Source organism: Chiloscyllium punctatum, chromosome 17 (assembly GCF_047496795.1).
Source record: "Chiloscyllium punctatum isolate Juve2018m chromosome 17, sChiPun1.3, whole genome shotgun sequence".
NCBI lineage: Eukaryota > Metazoa > Chordata > Chondrichthyes > Orectolobiformes > Hemiscylliidae > Chiloscyllium > Chiloscyllium punctatum.
Window position 1 is genome coordinate 56,778,986 of NC_092755.1, and position 20,707 is coordinate 56,799,692.

At 40.0% G+C, this 20,707-nt stretch overlaps 1 protein-coding gene across 8 annotated transcripts in view; it reads left to right on the forward strand.

The window, feature by feature from the left end:
* LOC140487859 (citron Rho-interacting kinase-like) overlaps positions 1 to 20,707 on the forward strand; it is a 221,205-nt gene that overhangs the window by 35,477 nt on the left and 165,021 nt on the right. For all 8 annotated transcript variants that reach the window (XM_072587208.1, XM_072587209.1, XM_072587211.1 and 5 more), the window contains 3 exons: positions 598 to 691; positions 11,108 to 11,311; positions 17,331 to 17,484. In XM_072587208.1, coding sequence (XP_072443309.1) covers positions 598 to 691; positions 11,108 to 11,311; positions 17,331 to 17,484 — 452 coding nt within the window. The remainder of the gene's footprint in view (positions 1 to 597; positions 692 to 11,107; positions 11,312 to 17,330; positions 17,485 to 20,707) is intronic.

Sequence of the window (20,707 nt, forward strand, 5' to 3'; positions counted from 1 at the left end):
AAAGATAACCATGTGCTTTATCTGGAGATAACCTGAGAGACCAATTTTGAGATAATGTTAATATTGCACAATTGATGAGCCTGGTTAATGTAGATAAATTGGAGTAGAGTAGAGCTTCCTCTAAGGATTCTCAAAAAGAGTTAATTGGATCCAATTCCAAGTTAGATGAGCTTGCTATAGGGAGCAGTGACTTGCCACACTTAGAGATCCTGTGGGCTTATCAGTTAGAAATGGTTACTGTTTCAATTTACAGTATCTCAGATTTTTGCATCTCAAAGTGATGGTACAGTAATCTCCTCTTGTACATCCTCTTCATTAACTGTGGAATAGACTATTGTTTCAGTACACTTATTGTTAAATTTATGGTGATGTATGTTTTAGAAGAGCAACATCACTAACAATGCAGCACTTCCTCAATAACTGGCCTGGCTATGATCAAGTGCTAGAATGCGGCTTAGAGCCTCATACTGCTGGTGAGTTGGGAAAGCTATCAATCAGCAAACTAGTACTTTTATGTGGAGGTCTGGAATTGTCCATTAATAATTCCTAAACTGCACATGGTGTTTTTACCAATGATATTTTTCTTTCTCTTCTCAGAGATATCAAACCTGAGAATATCCTAATTGATCGAACAGGACATATTAAACTGGCAGATTTTGGATCAGCAGCCAAACTGACAGGAAATAAAACGGTATGGATAAAACTCCAGAATGCTCAAGCGAGTCTATATTTTATTACTTCAACTTGTTGAGTCCAAGCAAGTGTATGGAAGTACTGTAATTGAATTGCTACAGTGTGATGTACTAAATTGTGAACAGTTGTTTGGAGGTACATGGAGGATGCTGTGTACAAAATGTTTTTGGGTTTCTCAGTGTGGCTGATTCTTGGATCCACTGTGCAAAAGGTTCAGATTTGCATTATTGGACTTTAGTAGCTTGGGTAGAGTCTAGAAATTGACAAGTCCATCAGGGACAGAGAACCTTTTACAACCTTTTTCAAGTTCTTAAAAGCAGCAAGTTTTATAATCCTGTTTTTATTGATATGGAATTGAAAAACACAATGCTACAGCATTATTCTGTGGGAATGGTCCAAAGATCTGTATTATCTTTTAAATTCAGCTGCAATACAATACATTTATCTTGATAATCCATTTTAACTATAGGGTGGTCAAACAAATAAGAAACAACTTCAAAATGATAGAAGTATTGGTTTAAGATGTTCCTTATTTCTGCTCAACAAAAATGATCCAACACCTTTTAAGGACACAAAATGCTAAATGTGGGCAAATATCAGATGATGGCTATTTCATGTAACATACTTAAAGGTAGCTCATTCTAAAGTGAAAGCAACATAACAGAGATGGAGGTCACAAAACTACAGCAAGCCAGACATTACATTTATGTATAGAGTTATCCTGGAAAAGTACAGCAGGTCAGGCAGCATCTGAGGAGCAGGAAAATCGACGTTTCAGGCAAAAGCCCTTCATCAGGAATGAATATTATTACAAAATGCATATACATAACATTCATTCCTGATGAAGGGCTTTTGCCCGAAACATTGATTTTCCTGCTCCTCATATGCTGCCTGACCTGCTGTGCTTTTCCAGCACCACACTAATCTTGACTCTGATCTCCAGCATCTGCAGTCCTCACTTTCGCCTAGTACATTTATGTTCAAATGCATATTGCCAAACATCCTCATATGATTACACAAAAAAAGATATGTTTTTGAGGTTGCAAGTTACTCAATATATGCATTGACACCACTAAAAAAATATCAGTTGTGAACAAAACTATAATAATTCTAGTCTGTGCCACTTTCATATGTATATGCATTTCCTCCATTATCTCTAAAGGTCTTTTGATGACATGCATGCAAATTGTTGCCAGTTTGTTGAGTGTCTGCTCATTTTTGGAGTACTGTTCCTTCCTTGTGGAATGTTCTTCCCATTGTTAGTGGTTAGTCAGAACAGGACTCTTGTATTTTGGGTATAAACTCCCTATTAGGTTGGTGATTTTCATAGCATGTTGATTTATTGTTGACTCTACTGAAAGCTACTTCTGTTCCACACTTAAGTACTGCTATAGTAAGCTTGCATAGATGTTCACTCTAATAAATTAGTCAAGAACTTTCCTAGTTCATGTACCCAACAAATTGATTTCTGATTGCACTGATTTCACATTTAATGAGTTGCTGCATATCTAATACAACTCTCATCTTGTTGGGGAAATCTGAGTGAAGTTCTTTTATTGTCTGTATAAAGCCTTCATAATTTAGGCACCTTCAATTGCAATATTTTTTTGTTCAGCACCAGATTATATTGAAATCATATCAATTCTAATTGTGGACTGTCCTGCTGCTTCTATTGTGTTTCCACATTCATTGACAAGCAGTGAGGATCTAAAATCTGGGTTTGGACCGTTGTCAGGAATAGTCATTTTTATGCATGCTTTTATTAACCACAAAATGGCTTCTTAATACAAAGTAACATAACAAAATGGCTTTAGCTTGCAAATTAACACTGTTTAAAATGGCTTCAGGCTGCATTCCTGTATTGCTGAGCTAACTGAATTAAAGGTAAAGCAGAACAATGGACCCTTCACAACATTAAATTAATTAAGCTAGGTAGGACATTACTAACTATTTTTGTTAACCTTGAAATACAGGTGGGAAGAGATGAATATGTAATAAACAACTTTGTTTTCCAGAAAATATCATTTGGTTAACCTGCTGTCCATTATGTCGTTTATCACATTTTATTGGCTTTATTCTGTAATTAAGGCTGTACTATTTCTTAAGAAACATATTTAAAAAATTGCTTTATTCTAAGTGAATTTATGCAGTTGCTCAAGGAACACAGGAGCTGTTAACCTCTGTGTTGCTGGACAAACCTGTGCTTGGCGTCGAGAATATACTTCAAAGCTTGCTGAAACAGACTGCATTCCTGTTGATTATTTGACCGATCGCGGAACCAAGGGTTCCCTCTTGGGGGGGATCGAGATCTTCAGCAGATCTTCACAATAGCTTCCACTCCTGGCAATGTCACTGACTATTTCATGCTGCCTGCATTGTATTCTTCTGAATCAGTGAAAATGTCAAATGGCATGTGTAACTATCTATATCTCCCAAAACTAAATCCAGAATATAGTCTAAAAACAGTTTCTTCATCCTGCTTCATTTATCAGCAACGATCCTTGGCATGAACAATAGTAAGCACATTTTGCCTTGAAGGTTGTGACAAATTTTCATGAGTGGTTAACATGGGGTAGTGAGATCCCTTCAAAGCTTTGTTGATATCATCATTTGGTTCAATGCATTGGCTCAGTTTTCCAGGTTATTTCATTGCCATGCTGGTAATTCAGTATGTAGGGTTTGTGCCTTTTTTGATTACTCCATTTTTCATGACTTTTGCTTCACCTTTTAGGCATTTCTCCAAACAATTGTGCTCTTGCTTCTGTGTCACCACTTTTTTTTAGTTTTAACATTTGTTTTTGAGACTTGATCATACAATGTAAGCTTCTACTCCAATGCGTTACTGACTAAGTTTGGCATTGTTGGAGGGAACAATCTTTTGTATAATGGTTTTTAATCATGGTTATGTCTGCTATCTAAGGTGAACTAAAATGTTCAGTAAGTTTGAAGAACAGCAGGAAAGTTACACCCAGAACCTTGGCCAATTTGTGGGAACTTGCTATATTGTAAATTTGCTGTTGGGCTCTTTCGTTCCAAAACTGATCACACTTCAGTAGTACTCAATTGTAAAACGCTGGATGTTGTGCACAGCACAATGCCGGTGCTTGTCACTTTTCACAAATAAATTTTAAATATTACCATTTCTATCACACGCATATCTGAAGCATCCGCACACCCCAAATAGCAATTTGTTTAGTCCCAGGTTACAAAGGGAAAATCATTGAGTGTTTGTTTCAAGTCTTGCTACACTGGAAGCTAGGAAGTATAAAACAGCTATTCACTAAAGAAGAATATAGAAATTCTGCAGGTAAGTTAGTCTGACATCAGTCATTACAAAAGTGTTGGTATCTATTAAGGAAGTCTAAACAATGTGCTTAGAAACTTGTAGTATTCGACAACATCAACATGGTTTTATAAAAGGGAAGTCCTCTTTTAAAAATATTGAGTTTTTTGAGGAAATAATTAGTAAGATACATACAGCAAAACTAATAGATGAAGTATGCTTGGACTTCTGAATTATAGAAAGTAGGAGTTTTCATCCCTTTTGAGCCTGCTCTGTTGTTCAATATGATTGTGGCTGGTTCGATATCAAAATTCCCACTTTTTCCCAATGTCCCTTTTAAAATCTAAAGGTTATCTTTTCTTGAATATATTTAGTTACTTGGCCTCCTCTTGGAGAATTCCACAGGTTCACTACCCTTTGAGTGAAGAAGTATATCTTCATATCAGTCCGAGATGGTCTACTACATGTCTTGAGACTGTGTGCCTTGTTCGAGATGCCCCAACCAGGGAAAGCATTGCTCTTGCATCTAGTCCGTGTGTTCCAGTTAGAATTTTGCTTCGATCAGATCCTTTTCTCATCCTTCTAATGCAGTCTCTGCAGACCCACAATCTCATCTCTTCAGGCAGTTCTGCCTTCCTGGCTTATAGCCTGTGAATCTTTGCTGCACTTCATTCTGTCAAGTGTAGCCTTTCTTAGGTAGGGAGACCAAAACTGCATGCAGTATTCCAGGTGTGGTCTCACCAAGGCAATAAGATATTCTTGCATCTGAATTCCAATCCTCTTTCAATGAAGGCCAATATACTATTCACCTTCCTAATTGCTTGTTGCGCTTGCCTGTCTGCTTTCAATAGTTGGTGTGCAGGGACACCTAGATCCTTTTGTACATGCACACTTGCCAATATATCACCATTTAAATAATATTTCTTTTCTTTTTCACACCAAGGTGTGCAACTTCACATTTAGCCATGTTGTACTGCATCTGCCACATGTTTGCCCACTCATTCTGTTCTGTGTGGTACCTCCACAAATGATGAACATTTGCAGTGGGTGGGTTGTGATTCTTAAGATGTTACAATCCATAGCTTTCTAAGGTTCTAAGATAGTTTAAGCCTGGGATAGACAGATTTTTGGGGTTTCAGGGAATCCTGGAGTATGAGATGCAGGAAATATGGAAAGTTGATGCCTATGATGAGTTATAACTGTATTGAATAGGCAGCAGCCTCAATGAAATGTATAGTATACTTTTTTGGAAAGTAAAATAAAATTGTGATGTAACATCAGGATTTGTCAATTGTACTTGCAATAAAAAGACTGTTCTTAACCATTGGGGGTGGCACAGTGGCTCAGTGGTTAGCACTGCTGCCTCACAGCACCAGGGCCCCAGGTTCGATTCTAACCTCAGGCGACTGTCTGTGTGGAGTTTGCACATTCTCCCCGTGGGTTTCCTCCAGGTGCTCTAGTTTCCTCCCACAGTCCAAAGATGTGCAGATCGGGTGAATTGGCCATGCTAAATTGCCCATAGTGTTAGGCCCATGAGTCAGAGGGAAATGGATCTGGGTGGGTTACTCTTTGGAGGGTTGGTGTGGACTGATTGGGCCAAAGGGCCTGTTTCCACACTGTAGGGAATCTAACCTAATCTAGCTAAATCCTCAATCTTCACAGAAATCCTGATATTCTCTTCAAGATTGGGTTTGGAAATTTGGTATTTTAGGAACAAGTATCCACAATATCAAATTCCTAAAGTTTTCTTCCTGACAATAATTTGATTCTATTTAGTTTTCTGTACCTCTCAAGACAGTTTGAAATTTAATACAATAAATTATTGTGGAAAATTGAAGGAAGGACAAGTCTGGTTGTGACCGTGTACAGGTCTAAATATCAGTCACTTTTAGAACATAGAACAATACAGCTCAGTACAGGCCTTTTGGCCCTCGATGTTGCGCCGATCCAAGCCCACCTAACCTACACTAGCCCACTATCCTCCATATGCCTATCCAATGCCCGTTTAAATGCCCATAAAGAGGGAGAGTCCACCACTGCTACTGGCAGGGCATTCCATGAACTCACGACTCGCTGAGTAAAGAACCTACCCCTAACATCTGTCCTATACCTACCACCCCTTAATTTAAAGCTATGCCCCCTCGTAATAGCTGACTCCATACGTGGAAAAAGGTTCTCATGGTCAATCCTATCTAAACCCCTAATCATCTTGTATACATCTATCAAGTCACCCCTAAACCTTCTTTTCTCCAATGAAAACAGCCCCAAGTGCCTCAGCCTTTCCTCATACGATCTTCCTACCATACCAGGCAACATCCTGGTAAACCTCCTCTGCACCCGTTCCAGTGCCTCCACATCCTTCCTATAGTATGGCGACCAAAACTGCACACAATACTCCAGATGCGGCCGCACCAGAGTCTTATAGAACTGCAACATGACCTCAGGACTACGGAACTCAATTCTTCTACCAATAAAAGCCAGTACGCCATATGCCTTCTTCACCGCACTATTTACCTGGGTGGCAACTTTCAGAGATCTGTGTACATGGACACCAAGATCCCTCTGCTCTTCCACACTACCAAGTATCCGACCATTAGCCCAGTGCCCCATCTTTTTGTTACTCTTACCAAAGTGAATTACCTCACACTTACCCACACTCCATTTGCCACCTTTCTGCCCAGCTCTGCAGCTTATCTATATCCAGCTTAACCTGCTACATCCTTCCTCACTGTCAACAACTCCACCGACTTTCGTATCATCCGCAAACTTGCTCACCCAACCTTCTAGCACCTCCTCCAGGTCATTTATAAAAATGACAAACAGCAATGGTCCCAAAACAGATCCTTGCAGAACACCGCTAGTAACTGCACTCCAAGATGAACCTTTACCATCAACTACTACCCTCTGTCTTCTTCCAGCCAGCCAATTCCTAATCCAAACCTCCAACTCACCCTCAATGCCATACCTCTGTATTTTTTGCAGTAGCCTACCATGGGGAACCTTATCAAACGCCTTACTAAAATCCATATACACCACATCTACCGCTTTACCCTCGTCCACCTCCTTAGTCACCTTCTCAAAGAATTCAATAAGGTTTGTGAGGCACGACCTGCCCTTCACAAAACCATGCTGACTATCCTTGATCACATTATTCCTATCCAGATGTTCATAAATCCTATCCCTTACAATTCTCTCTAGGACCTTATCCACAACAGAAGTGAGACTCACCGGCCTACAGTTATCAGGGTTATCCCTACTCCCCTTCTTGAAGTAGGGAACCACATTTGCTATCCTCCAGTCTTCTGGCACTATTCCTGTAGACAACGAGGACATAAAAATCAAGGCCAATGGCTCTGCAATCTCCTCTCTTGCTTCCCAGAGAATCCTAGGATAACTGCCATCAGGCCCAGGGGACTTATCTATTTTCACCCTTTCCAGAAATTCCAACACCTCTTTCTCTACATACCTCAAAGCTATTCATTCTAATTAATTGTGACTTAGTATTCACATCGGCAACAATGTCCTGTTCCTGAGTGAATACTGGCGAAAAGTATTCATTCAATGTTCCCCCAATCTCTTCAGCCTCCACACGCAACTTCCCACTACTATCCTTGACTGGACCTATTCCTACCCTAGTCATTCTTTTATTCCTGACATACCTATAGAAAGCCTTTGGGTTTTCCCTAATCCTACCAACTAAGGACTTTTCATGTCCCCTCCTTGCTGCCCTTCGCTCTCTCTTCAGATCCTTCCTGGCTACCTTATAACTCTCAATCGCCCCAATTGAACCTTCACACCTCATCTTTACATAGGCCGCCCTCTTCCCTTTAACAAGGGATTCCAATTCCTTATTAAACCACGGCTCCCTCACACGACCCTTTCCTCCCTGCCTGACAGGTACATACTTATCAAGGACACTCAATAGTTGCTCCTTGAACAAGCTCCACATATCAATTGCGCCCTTGCCTTGAAGCCTACTTTTCCAAGCCACGCATCCTAAGTTGTGCTTCACTGCATCATAATTTCCCTGCCCCCAGCTATAACTCTTGCCCTGCAGTGCACACTTATCCCTCTCCATCACTAGAGTAAAATTCACCGAATTGTGGTCACTGTCCCCAAAGTGCTCACCTACCTCCAATTCTAACACTTGGCCTGGTTTGTTACCCAGAACCAAATCCAGTATGGCCTCACCTCTTGTTGGCCTGTTTACATATTGTGTCAGGAAACCCTCCTGCACACATTGGACAAACACCGACCCATCTAACGAACTCGAGCTATAGCTTTCCCAGTCAATATCTGGAAAGTTAAAGTCCCCCATAACAACTACCCTATTACTTTCACAGTTCTCCTGAATCATCCTCGCAATCCTTTCTTCTACGTCTCTAGGACTATTAGGAGGCCTGTACAAAACTCCTAACAGGGTGACCTCACCTTTCCTATTCCTAACCTCAGCCCAAACTATCTCAGATGGCGAGTCTTCATCCATCGTCCTTTCCACCGCTGTAATAATATCTTTGACAAGCAATGCCACACCTCCGACACCAACCTCTTTTACCCCCACCTCTGACCTTACTAAAACATCTAAACCCTGGAACCTGCAAAGCCAATCCTGTCCCTGTTCTACCCATGTCTCCGTAATAGCCCCAACATCGAAATCCCAGGTACCAACCCACGCTGCAAGTTCACCTACCTTATTTCGTATACTTCTTGCATTGAAGTATACACACTTCAAGCCACTTTCCTGTTTACAGGCACCCTACTTTGAGATTGATGCCATGTTCCTAACCTCCCTACACTCCAGGTCCTGCACCCTAAAGCTACAGTCTAGGTTCCCATGCCCCTGCAGAGTTAGTTTAAACGCCCCCACCCCCTCCCCCCCCCCCCCCCCCCCCACCCAAAGAATACTGGTGCTCCTCAGGTTCAGATGTAGACCATCCTGTTTATAGACGTCCCACCTTCCCCAGAAAGAACCCCAGTTATCCAGATACCGGAATCCCTCCTTCCTGCACCATCCCTGTAGCCACGCATTTAACTGTTCTCTCTCCCTATTCCTCGACTCTATCACGTGGCACGGGTATCAAACCAGAGACAACAACTCTGTTCTAACTCTGAGCTTCCAACCTAGCTCCCTGAAAGCCTGCCTAACATCCTCAGCCCTCCTCCTACCTATGTTGTTGGTACCAATGTAGACCATGACTTCGGGCTGCTCCCCCTCCCCCTTAAGGACCCGGAAAACACGATCAGAGACATTATGTACCCTTGCACCTGGGAGGCAACATACCAAACGTGGGTCTCTCTCGCCCCCACAAAACCGCCTATCTGTGCCCCGAACAATCGAGTCCCCAATAACTATTGCTCTGCTCTTCTCCACCCTTCCCTTCTGAGCAACGGGGACAGGCTCCGTGCCAGAGGCCTGAACCCCATTGCTTGCCCCTGGTAAATCATCCCCCCCCACAAGTATCCAAAACGGTATGCTTGTTCTTGAAGGGAATGTCCGCAGGGGGTCCCTGCACTGGCTGCTTCCTCCCAGTCCCCCTGTCACCTATCTGTCTGCAATCTTTGGAGTTACTGCTTCCCTAAAGCTCCGATCTATGACCCCCTCTGCCTCCCGAATGATCCTAAGTTCATCCAACTCCAGCTCCAGTTCCCTAACACGGTTTTGGAGGAGCTGGAGATGGGTGCACTTCCTGCAAGTGTAATCAGCAGGGACGACCATGGCATCCCTCACCTCAAACATGTTGCAAGAGGAACACTGCACTGCCTTCACTGCCATCCCTCTAAAAGTAACCATTTTTTAAAAAAAACAAACTAGGTCTAAAGAACAGAACAAGCAAAATGCAACACTTACCTACTTACCACAACGGGTCTTATTATTAGGTTAGAGGAGGAGGGTGGATGGGAGGCACTACCTCAGTAGTGCCTCTGGTTCCTCTCCTGCGCGCTTTTGTCGGGAAAAAAGCCTACCCAGGTTAGCTTGCGCTACACCAGCTTTTGGGTCCCGGCTGCCCCTCTGGTCGTCGTCACTTCCCCCTGCTGCTCCCGCTCTTGCTGTGAAGAAAGAAAAACACCACTGCTCGCTACCGTAAGTAATTTTCAAACAAACTGTCTTACCTTAGCTGTAGCCTTCCGGGTTTGTTTAAACTCAACTGTTGTCGCACTCAAAAATCAAATTTTGGGCTGAAAATGTGTTGCTGGAGAACCTCCTGCTCCTTGGATGCTGCCTGACCTGCGCTTTTCCAGCAACACATTTTCAGCGCTGATCGCCAGCATCTGCAGTCCTCACTTTCTCCTCAGTCACTTTTGGCACAACACTGTACCTGTTGGTTCCTGAAAAGTAGTGAAATGTACCAGATCCAACAATATTGGGCCTAAATATTAGATTAAATTGCAATTGACCTTCAAACAACTTTACTCATTAGTGTTACTATTGGTCTCCAATAGTCTATTATATTAGCCTTCACATTCCATTTGTATCTAATGAGATACCAAGTGATCGTGGTACAAGATGGTGCAAAATAGTTCTAAAATATTATTGATCAGTTTACCTTTGAAAGAATAGCTGGTGCCATCCATGTTGCTTGTCTTCCAGTATGATTTAGAATGACTATATATAAGTTTAATGACCCTTTCAAAATTACCTTGCATTGGGTTATTTAAAATAATGGGATGCTTTGCAGCTGTTTTCCTGTAAATATTTTAACTTTTTTTTAGAGAGAAACAACAGTGAAGCATGTCTCTCTTGAAAATGCTGTGAGAACTGATTGGCTTTTGATTCTCAACAGGTGTGGTCTCTGGAATCTTAAAATAACTTAAACACTAGAAAGAAAAAATATATCCATTTTTACTACAGTATACTGAAGCAAATATCAGTGCCTGACTGCTGCTTGTTCCAATTCTTAATTTAAATGTTTTTTCATGATTTTACAACAATAAAAATGTTGGGTGCTATAATGTGACATACATGCAATATTTTACCGATTTATATTACACAATGCAAATTATCCACCTACAATATTAAACAATTTGCGTCTTGCTGTTTTATATACTGCTGAAAAAAACAGCTTTAAGTTATGAACTCTAGTCATTAAGTATTATGTATTTTGATATCTGATTCTTTGTTCCCCTCAACAGGTTAGCTCAAAGTTACCAGTTGGTACACCAGATTTCATGGCTCCTGAAGTACTGACTGTAACGAATGGGGATGGATGTTCTTCATATGGTGTGGAATGTGACTGGTGGTCTTTAGGTGTGATTGCTTATGAAATGATTTACGGGAGATCGCCATTTGTTGAGGGAACATCAGCCAAAACCATCAGCAATATTAGAAACTTTCAGGTTTGTACATCTTTGGTCTTGCAGCATTATTTTGAATATAGGTGCTTTTTGACAATTAAAATCAATTGGTTTTAATAATTTGTATATGATTAATTTGGTAAAGTGTCTTTTCTGGAAGACTTGATGACATAATGGGTTGTTATTGAGTGACAGAAACTGGATTTTTTTTTGTACTTTCCAATCTGGTAGATCTCCTGTTCTATGGAAAGATGAGAGCTGCTGAATAGTTTCTTGTGGGAAAGGACTTGACTGTTATTGTGGGCACTCCTTTGACACATCCAAAGTCTGAGATCCAAGAGTTGAGTTCTGAAAGCAGGTTCCCTGCCCACACGTGATGTGTGGCAAGTGCATTTTTTGGGCGATTGGAGGGGAAAGAAGCACATATTTTTAAATAATGTTTATCAGTTCATTTCTATAACTGCATTGGTGTAGTGATAAGGGTGAGATTAATCTGTCCTTGGGGAGAATAATAGAAAACAGCCTGGAATTTCCTTTTGTTTCGTCTTTTGTCATGTCTGAAACTCTGTTAGGCAGAGGTCAGTTTTCTTCCTTTGTGTCTATCTCATCTGTGTGTGAGTAATTTTCTGGAAGACTTGATGACTTGAAGACTTGAGGTCAGGTGAATTGGCCATGCTAAATTGCCCGTAGTGTTAGGTAAGGGGTAGATGTAGGGGTATGGGTGGGTTGCGCTTCGGCAGGGCAGTGTGGACTTGTTGGGCCGAAGGGCCTGTTTCCACACTGTAAGTAATCTAATCTAATCTAATCTAATCTAATTTTCATTTCTTAATGTTTTTGTAAGCTACAACTATTGGCTTGTTTATCAAAATATCTCCAGATAACATATTAATATATTTGAATTACATGGGCACTCTCAGTTTCACAATATTTTATAGTGAATCGTACTATAACAGTCCTCTCCACTAGCCACCATTTTTGTTTTCATTATCTTTTGTGCTTACATTTTCAATGGGAAGTTGTTAGGGTTGAGTTCTGCCAGGCAGAAGTGACGTAGTCATTGATAATGCACATCAATTGTAACTATGTATTTTATTCCTGTGGTTCTATTGGAAATATGCCATATAATTTGGTTCCATTAAAAAAATGTAAATGTATAAAAACTGATTCAATTCTTTTGAAGGGGGGATCTTGCAGAAACATATAAAATTATGAAGAGAATCGATAAAATAGAAATAGATAGCATGTTTCCACTGGTGGGTGAGACTAGTACAAGAGAGCATGGGCTCAAGATTCGAGGAAGCAGGTTTAGAACTGAACTGAGAAGGAATGTCTTCACCCAGAGGATTGTTAATCTATGGAATTCCTTGCCCAGGGCAGTAGTTGATGCTACTTCAGTAATCACTTTAAAAGCTAAGGTAGGTACTTCTCTGAAAAATAAAGGAATTAAGGGAAATGGTGAAAACTCGAGTAAGTGGAGCTGAGTCCACGAAAAGATTGGCCATGATCTTATCGAATGGCGGTGTGGACTCAAAGGGCTGAGCAGCCTACTCCTGCTCCTAGTTCTTATGTTCTTTGTTTTCCCCAACTGGCTATTAGAATTATAACAATTGATCAAACTCTATCCCATCAGCCCTAGACAAATTTGCCATTCCTTAATTTCCAGCTCCCCTCCCTCGCTGCTCAGACTGAACCAGCCTGTTTGCTACATTGTCCCTAACTCAGTTTCTTACCACACAATCTCTTTATATCAAAAACTTTCATTTTTGCAACGTCACATATCTGTGTGTGCTTACCTGCTGAAACCCTCATCCACAGCTTTGTTATCACTCCCTTTAAATATTGATACTTTCCCAGCTGGTTTCTCACATAATCAAAATTTTGGTCTTGGTATCTAAACTTGTTTCAATGCCTATTACCATTTGTTTGCTTGCCTATGTGGGCTATTGGTCCAGAAAAGCCTTTACTTAAGATACCCCTATCATGGTATTCAATCTCTCAATGGTCTTACGCTTTTGTCCTTTTGCATAACTATTTCTGGCGCTACAAACATCAATCTCCCCAGTGTTTGTAGTGTCTCCCCAGTCCTCTAATTCTGGTCTATTGCACAAACGTGATTTCCTTCTCTCCTCCATTGGCGACCATCTATCCTAAACCAAAACTCTGCCCATTTATCTCTTCCTCCATAAACCAATTCCTAAAACTTATCTCTTTGACCAGGTTTTTGGTCACCCTGTCTTAATAGCTGAATATAATACTTGCTTTATATTTTGTCTGATAACATCCATGTCATGCACACGAATAAAGAGCAGCAGTGGACTATTTGTTCCCTCTGGATGTTTTACATTATTTGATTAAAAAATCATGACTGATCTGCCTGTGGCCTTGATTTTACTTTCCTGTCTATCTGTAACCTTTCACTCCCTTATTAATCAAGCATTGAAATTGAACATAGGAGCAGAAGTAGGCCATTTGGCCCTTCGTGCCTGCTTTGCTATTCATTATGTTCATGGCTGATCATCTCCATAGGCTGTTCCTACACCACAACCCCCCCATCCCTTTTATTCCTTGAGCCAGATCTTTGAAATCATATAATGTTTTGGCCTTGACTGTTTTCTGTGGTAGTGAATTTCATAGGTTCACTATTTTCTGTGTAAAGAAATTTCTCCTCATTGCCGTCCTAAATGGTTTAAAGTCTGACCTGTGCTTTTGGTCTCTGCTGCCTTTGGAAACCTCCTTCCTGAACCACCTTGTCTAGTCCTGTTAGAATTTTATAGGTTTCTATGAGATTCTACCCCCACCACCCCCCCATTCTTTGCAACTCCAATGAATATAATCCTAATTGGTTCAACCACTCCTAGTCCTACAATCCCAGGAATCCGTATGTAAACCTTTGCTGCACTTCCTGTATAGCAAGAACATTTTCAGATGAGGAGATCAAGACTCTAAACTGTGTCCCAGGTGTCATTTCACCAAGGCCCTGCACAACTGCAGAAAGACATCATGTTCTAGTACGTGAATCATGTCACTATGAAGGCCACCTACCATTTGCTTTCTTTACCACCTGCTGCAGCTCTATGATTATCTTTCGGAATTGGTGTACAAGGACACCCAGGTCTTGTTGCACATTCTCCTCTCACTTGATTGCCATCCAGATGACATGCTGTCTTCCTGTTTTTGCTACCAAAGTTGATTACCTAACATTTATCCACATTATATTGCATCGCCATGCATTTGCCCCCACACTCAACTTGTTCAAATCACACTGAAACTTTTCTGCACTCTCCCACCAAGCTTTAGGTCATCTGCAAATTTAGAGACATTAGTTCCTTCATTCGTATCATTTGTGTTTATTGCAAATAGCTGGGGTCCTAGCACTGATCCCTGTAGGACGCCACTCGGAACTGTCTGTCATTTGGTAAAAAAAGACCTGTTTATTCTAACTCTGTTTCCTGCCTGCCAACTTGTTTACTATTAATCTTAATGCACTATCCCAATCCCATCTGTTTTAATTTTACATATTTATCTCTGATGTAGAATTTTGTCAAAAGCCTTTTGATAGGCCACGTAATCCACATCTGCTTGATGAAGCCTCCTCTTCATCAACTTTATTAGTTACATCCTTGAAGAATTCCTGTTGATTTGTCATCCATTATTTACCTTTTGTAAATCCATGCTGACTCTGTTGGATCCTGCTACTGTTTTCCAAATGCTTTGCTATTAATTCTTCTAGAATTTTCCCCACTTCCAATGTCAGGCTGATTTGGGTTATATTTCCTAGTTTTTTTTCTCTGCCTCCCTTCTTAAATGGAAGGTTACAATAACTATCCTCCAGTCTGCAGGAGCTGTTCCAGAGCCTGTAGAATGTTGGAAGCTGAACACCAACACATCTGCTTTTCCTAGGGCCACTTCCTTAAGTACTCTGGGGTATAGATTATCAGGATCTGAGGTTCTATTGAACTTGCTAGGTGGTTGAGCTTCCTCTCAGGTAGAATTCTTCATTTATTACAAAGCTGCTTTATATTTAAGTGCTTGGAAGACTTGTGCTTTGAAGAATTGTGGAGAGATGGTTTATTTCAAGTTTTGTGAACATACTTGGAATGTTTTTTTCAAAAAAGGCCATTGAAAGTTTGCTATGGGTATCAGCGATTCCTTTCTTAAATTAAACTGCTGGCTTTGATGTAGACCCCTGGTGGGCCAGTAACTGGTGGTCATGGTAACTGGAGAAAGTATTCTGATTGCATGTTGTGACATGTGAAGTAGTGGGACTGGAGTGACTGCACGCTCTTCCAGTCTAGATTGTAACACAGTCCATTGCAAATAGTCTCTGAATAATGTGCTGCTTTTATATTCTCCCTGCCAAAGTAGATAAATTCAGTTTTTCTTTTATTATATACTATGCCAGTTGTTTTGTCCACTCACTTAATTTATCTATATCCCTTTGTAGATGCTTCACAACATATTCTTCACCTGTCTTTGCTAATGACTCAAAGTTAGTAGCCATAGATTTGGTGCCTTTATCCATGTTGATAACGTGGTTTGTAAATAGTTGAGACCCCAGACTGATACTTATGACAGTATGCTTGATATCCTAATAGAACTCATTTATTTCCATGCTCTGTTTCCTGCTGGCTAACTAATTTTCTATATATAATGATGAGTTGCCCCCAGTTTAATAAGCTCTTAACTTGAAATCATTTTTGTGGCAAAAGCCATTTGGAAATCCAAGTACACCATATCCAAAAGGTCCCCTTGCTTGTTACTTCCTCAAAAACCATGAATAAATTAATCAAACAGTTTCTCTTTCTCAAAAAAATGTTGACTCTGCCTGATTTGTATAGAGATTGAAGTGATCTTTATATAACACGCATAATAGATTCTGGCAACTTTCTTAGGACAGATGTTCAGCTACAGGCCTGTACTTCCCTGCTTTCTGTTTTCTTACATGAATAAAGAAGTTCCATTCATTGTTTTCTAATCTAATGGAAAATTCACAGGTTTTGGGGCAAGTTTTGGAAATTTATAGTTACAGCTGCACCACTTGGTGATTTTATGTACCTCAGTGATTGCAGGCTTGGCTCAGTCTTGATCAGTCTGACCCTAACAGTTAACCAAGGGAAAATTAATTAATTTAATTTTATTTATTAAGAAAGGAAATTGTCTGCAAAATAGGATTAAAAGATCTGACATGATTTCATTTTGAGTGGTGAGGCAGATTGGAGAGTAGATGACAAATTTTGTGCAAATTCACTGGACATCAGGAGAAATGAGCTGAACTGTCCAAATTCCAAAATTGACATAGGCAATAGCAAAACAATTTTTATGGTAGAAATTTGACAGCACTCATCTTGTCTTCTCCTCACTGCATGTTTGCATGGACTACCTTCCTGCTGTAAGAGGCTGTTTGAGGCTGAAAAGCAGGCCTACAAGATTAAGCCAAAATATATATGAAGTCTTTGGGAGAAATAGCAAGTAGATCAATGTAGCTCTTTGACCCAGATAGTATCAACATCATTATGCAAATAGGCACTACTTATCCCAAGTAACCTTGCATTAATTTTGTGTGGAAATAATGGAACTGATAATCATTTGAAACCAAAAATTGTGTACAGTAGTAAAAAATCAAATATAATTATCATGGTTTCAGAAAGGAAAATTTCTACTTAACAAATCATTGGGATAATTAACCCAAGAGGATTGGGAAGATTGTCAAATATGATTTTGTGTCAGCTTTGAGGTGATTTAGTAACATTCATTTCAAAAGACTATTGGATAAGCTTGCCATTGGAGGGGTTTAATGTAAATTTTGTAAATGATTAAGAAGCTGATGATTGAAAGTTGAAAACGGTACATCCTGGTATTATCAAGCAGTTCAGTCTGTTGAAATTCTTTGTGTGACTACTTTGTGTATTCTGTGTGACTAAAGAGAAATATAATGGTTAGGGTTTCTGAATGCGTAATGTTTGTTGATTAGGGTATTGGTTTATTCACTGACATTGTAATGTTTTACTGCTAATAGAATTTAATTATCTACTCCGACATTAATACTGATCTTTTATTGCAGAGAACTCTGAAATTTCCAGAAGAGCCTAAAACTAGTGAGGAATTTTATGACTTATTACAAAGTCTGCTATGTGGAGCAAAGGAACGTTTGAACTATGAGGGACTCATCTGCCATCCATTTTTTACAAACATCAATTGGAACAATATCAGGAATAGTAAGTTATCCCTTTTGGAATGATGTGTCTACCCTCCTGATGAAAAGTTGTGACAGAGCAATTTTATTGGCTTGACAAACTTCATTTTTATTCTGTCGTCTTTCCAGAGTGGTTAACACTGACGGGATTACTTGCATAATGATGTTGATACTATTTGGGTCAAAGAACTACATTAATCTACTTGCTATTTCTCCAAAAGACTTCATATATATTTTGACTTAATCTTGTAGGCCTGCTTTTACAATTTCATTGTTCATAGCATGCTGTGGAAAAAAAAACTGCTCTTAGCCTTAACTTCCCAACACACTCCATTACAATTTTGTTTCTCCTCAAGTAGTTGCAACTATCTTGACTCTCCTGAATAAGCATCTAATCCTATGTACACTCTATTCTTATGTTTAAATCTCAGTTGCCATTTTTGCCTTGTTCTCTTACAAGGTAGATATTTTGTAATCAACCTGTTCAGAGATGTTATTATACACCTCTGGAGCTTGTGGACCTTGAATCTGGGCCTTCTGGCTCAGAAGTAGGGATAATACCACTTCCAACGAGAACTACCCTCCTCCTACAAAGTATATCCATGTTTATGAAAATGGTGGTGATCCTATTTCTAATCAATGTAGTACTTGCGGTGACAGAACCTCATTGGTGTCAGGGCATTTTTATGTATTGATCCAGTGAAATGAAAGACTGTTCAAGGTATGATGCGATGTTCAGAAATCTAGACATTTGTTTCTGCTAAAATTGAGTTTCCATTTTCATATTTTGTGTTCAGTTTTACTCTGGAGCAAAATGGTGAATGATTCCTGTAGTTAAGAGTCTCTCTTTGTTTCACTGAACATCCTGGCCATGGATTGATATTGCAAAACCTCCTATCAAATGAAACCAGTTCTTATTCAGTCTGCAGCTGTTATGTGAATTTTGTCTTAATTACATAGTTGAATTTATAAATTTGAATAAATAATGACATAATCCTTGCAATTGGAAATCAGGGCAGGCTTCTGTTGCCTTGTAAAAAGTTACCTGAAGCTCAACTGTGTTGTGCAAATATAGAACAGTCATTTTCTGAACAGATTCCTTTTTTTTTCAGCTAGTGAAGAAAGATCCTTTTTCATCGCCATTAGTATCGGTGCTAACACAGATTTAGCTGGCTATTCAAACTATTACAACTTTAAAGATTTCTCCCTTTTGAGAGGGTGTTTCTGGAGCTTTGCCTGTTGAAATAGGAAAATAAAATCATGGCTGTTTCAATATTTCAAGTTTGAGACATTGAACTTGCTGGCACATATTTTTCGTGCAAAGGGTGCCCTAAATGTACTCAAATGGTATATGTGGCATGTGAGAGTGGAGGTAGTAACATCATGGTAATGCCACTGGTCAGTTAATCTTTGGCATTTGCTGTGAAGACATGAGTTTGATTCCCATTGTGGGAGACGGTGAAATCTGAATTCAGCTTTTGAGAAAAGAAAGTCTGGAATAAAATGTTAGGCCAATGACTACATTATAATCACTGCAAAACCCTAAATGATTCACTAATGTGACTGTAGACCCACCATTGTTTGACCTGCCCGTTTGGGAAATCAATGATGGGCAATAAATGCTGGCTGTGCCAGAAATACCCATGTCCCATGATGTATGCTTGTTGGACAAATCACATTGAAAAGTGTATTAAGTGAAGTAAGAGTGACTGCCATTCACATCAAAACTATATTTGACTGAGTATGGCATCAAGAAGCTCTAGCAAAATTGGAATCAGTGGGAATCAGGGAGGAGGAGCTCTCCACTGGTTGGAGTTATACCTGGCACAAAGGAAGATGCTTGTGGTAGAGTTCAGTCACCTCAGCTCCAGGACATTTCTGCAGGAGTTCCTCAGGGTATTGTCCTTGACCTAATCATATTGTAGGTTAGATGGGCTTCAGATTGGTATGACAGGTCAGCGCAACATTGAGGGCCAAAGGGCCTGTACTGCGCTGTAATGTTCTATGTTCTATCTTCAATTTCTTCATAAATGACCTTTCCTTCAAGTCAGAATTGGAGATGTTCACACCATTTGTGACTACTTCGATACTGAAGTAATTCATGCCCAAATGTGACAAAATGTGACAATATTTAATTTCTTCTGTTATTTGATATTGCAAAGGATACAGACAACTGTGTGACAGGTGCTGAAGAAGCTTTTTTCTGAACTCTGCATGCACAACTGGACATGCCCCTTGAAATACAGCAAAACTTGGAGAGGTTATGCAGAGCAGGACAATCTGGAAGACTGAAGGATCAAGGGCTCTCAGCAAGAGGACATATATAACCAGAGTGCATAGTGGGGACCTGAACCTCATTTAAGAACATTGTAAGACAGCAATGCTTCAGTAAAAGTACTCCTACTGAGACTTCTTATCTGCTGCCAATTTACAGTGAAGTGGTTGTGAAGGCGACTGTGCAGATAAACTTTAATGTGTCTACCTTCTTCAGGTTGGAGAGATATGTGCACATCTTGCAGTTTGCCATGCCCTGTTGCATAAGAGAGGTCACTGAGGTTTTTGATCCAATTTGATCCAACTACATTTATTTCTCTCAACGGAAAGAAGGCAATCTGAGTGAGCTTTTAGTTTTCCTTTGATTGCAAGCTTCCACATAGTGCAAGCTTCCACTGCAACGCATGGCTTTGTAGGTGTCAACTGAAAGAGATTCTGTTCCTTATGTTGTCATGTCTATACGTGTAATAGTTTCATTTTGTAGTGGCTTGCTATGCCTCCTGCATATGAGTCACCGTAGTAAAGAGTGACTACTGGCTAATGAAATGGCTACTGTGTTATGGACCAGTCCAAACCCTCCCCTTCATATATATCCAGGAGATAGCCTAGACCCTAACTTTTATCTTACTTGGAGGCAAGTGCTATGTTCCAGTTGTATTTTGACTGGTTACACTACTTGGCTTTAAGCAAATCTGTCTCATCTCCTTGCTCAAAGATATTTGAAGTAAATGCATCTCTTGAGATCTATTGTCATGCTCTCCTTGTTCCAGACAAAGTAAATGAGGTGATATTTTGCACAAAGAGTGCTTCTCCATCAGGTTTCTGAGTTTCAGTGGAAATTCTGACTCAGTTGGTGGCCTTGTTGTTTGTCAACTCTTTTCAACTTGATTTAGGCTGGGATTGTGTCAAGGTGGAAGCGTTTGGAATGCTGTGATATGAGGTCAAGAATACTCATGCCAAGTCTTGATTGG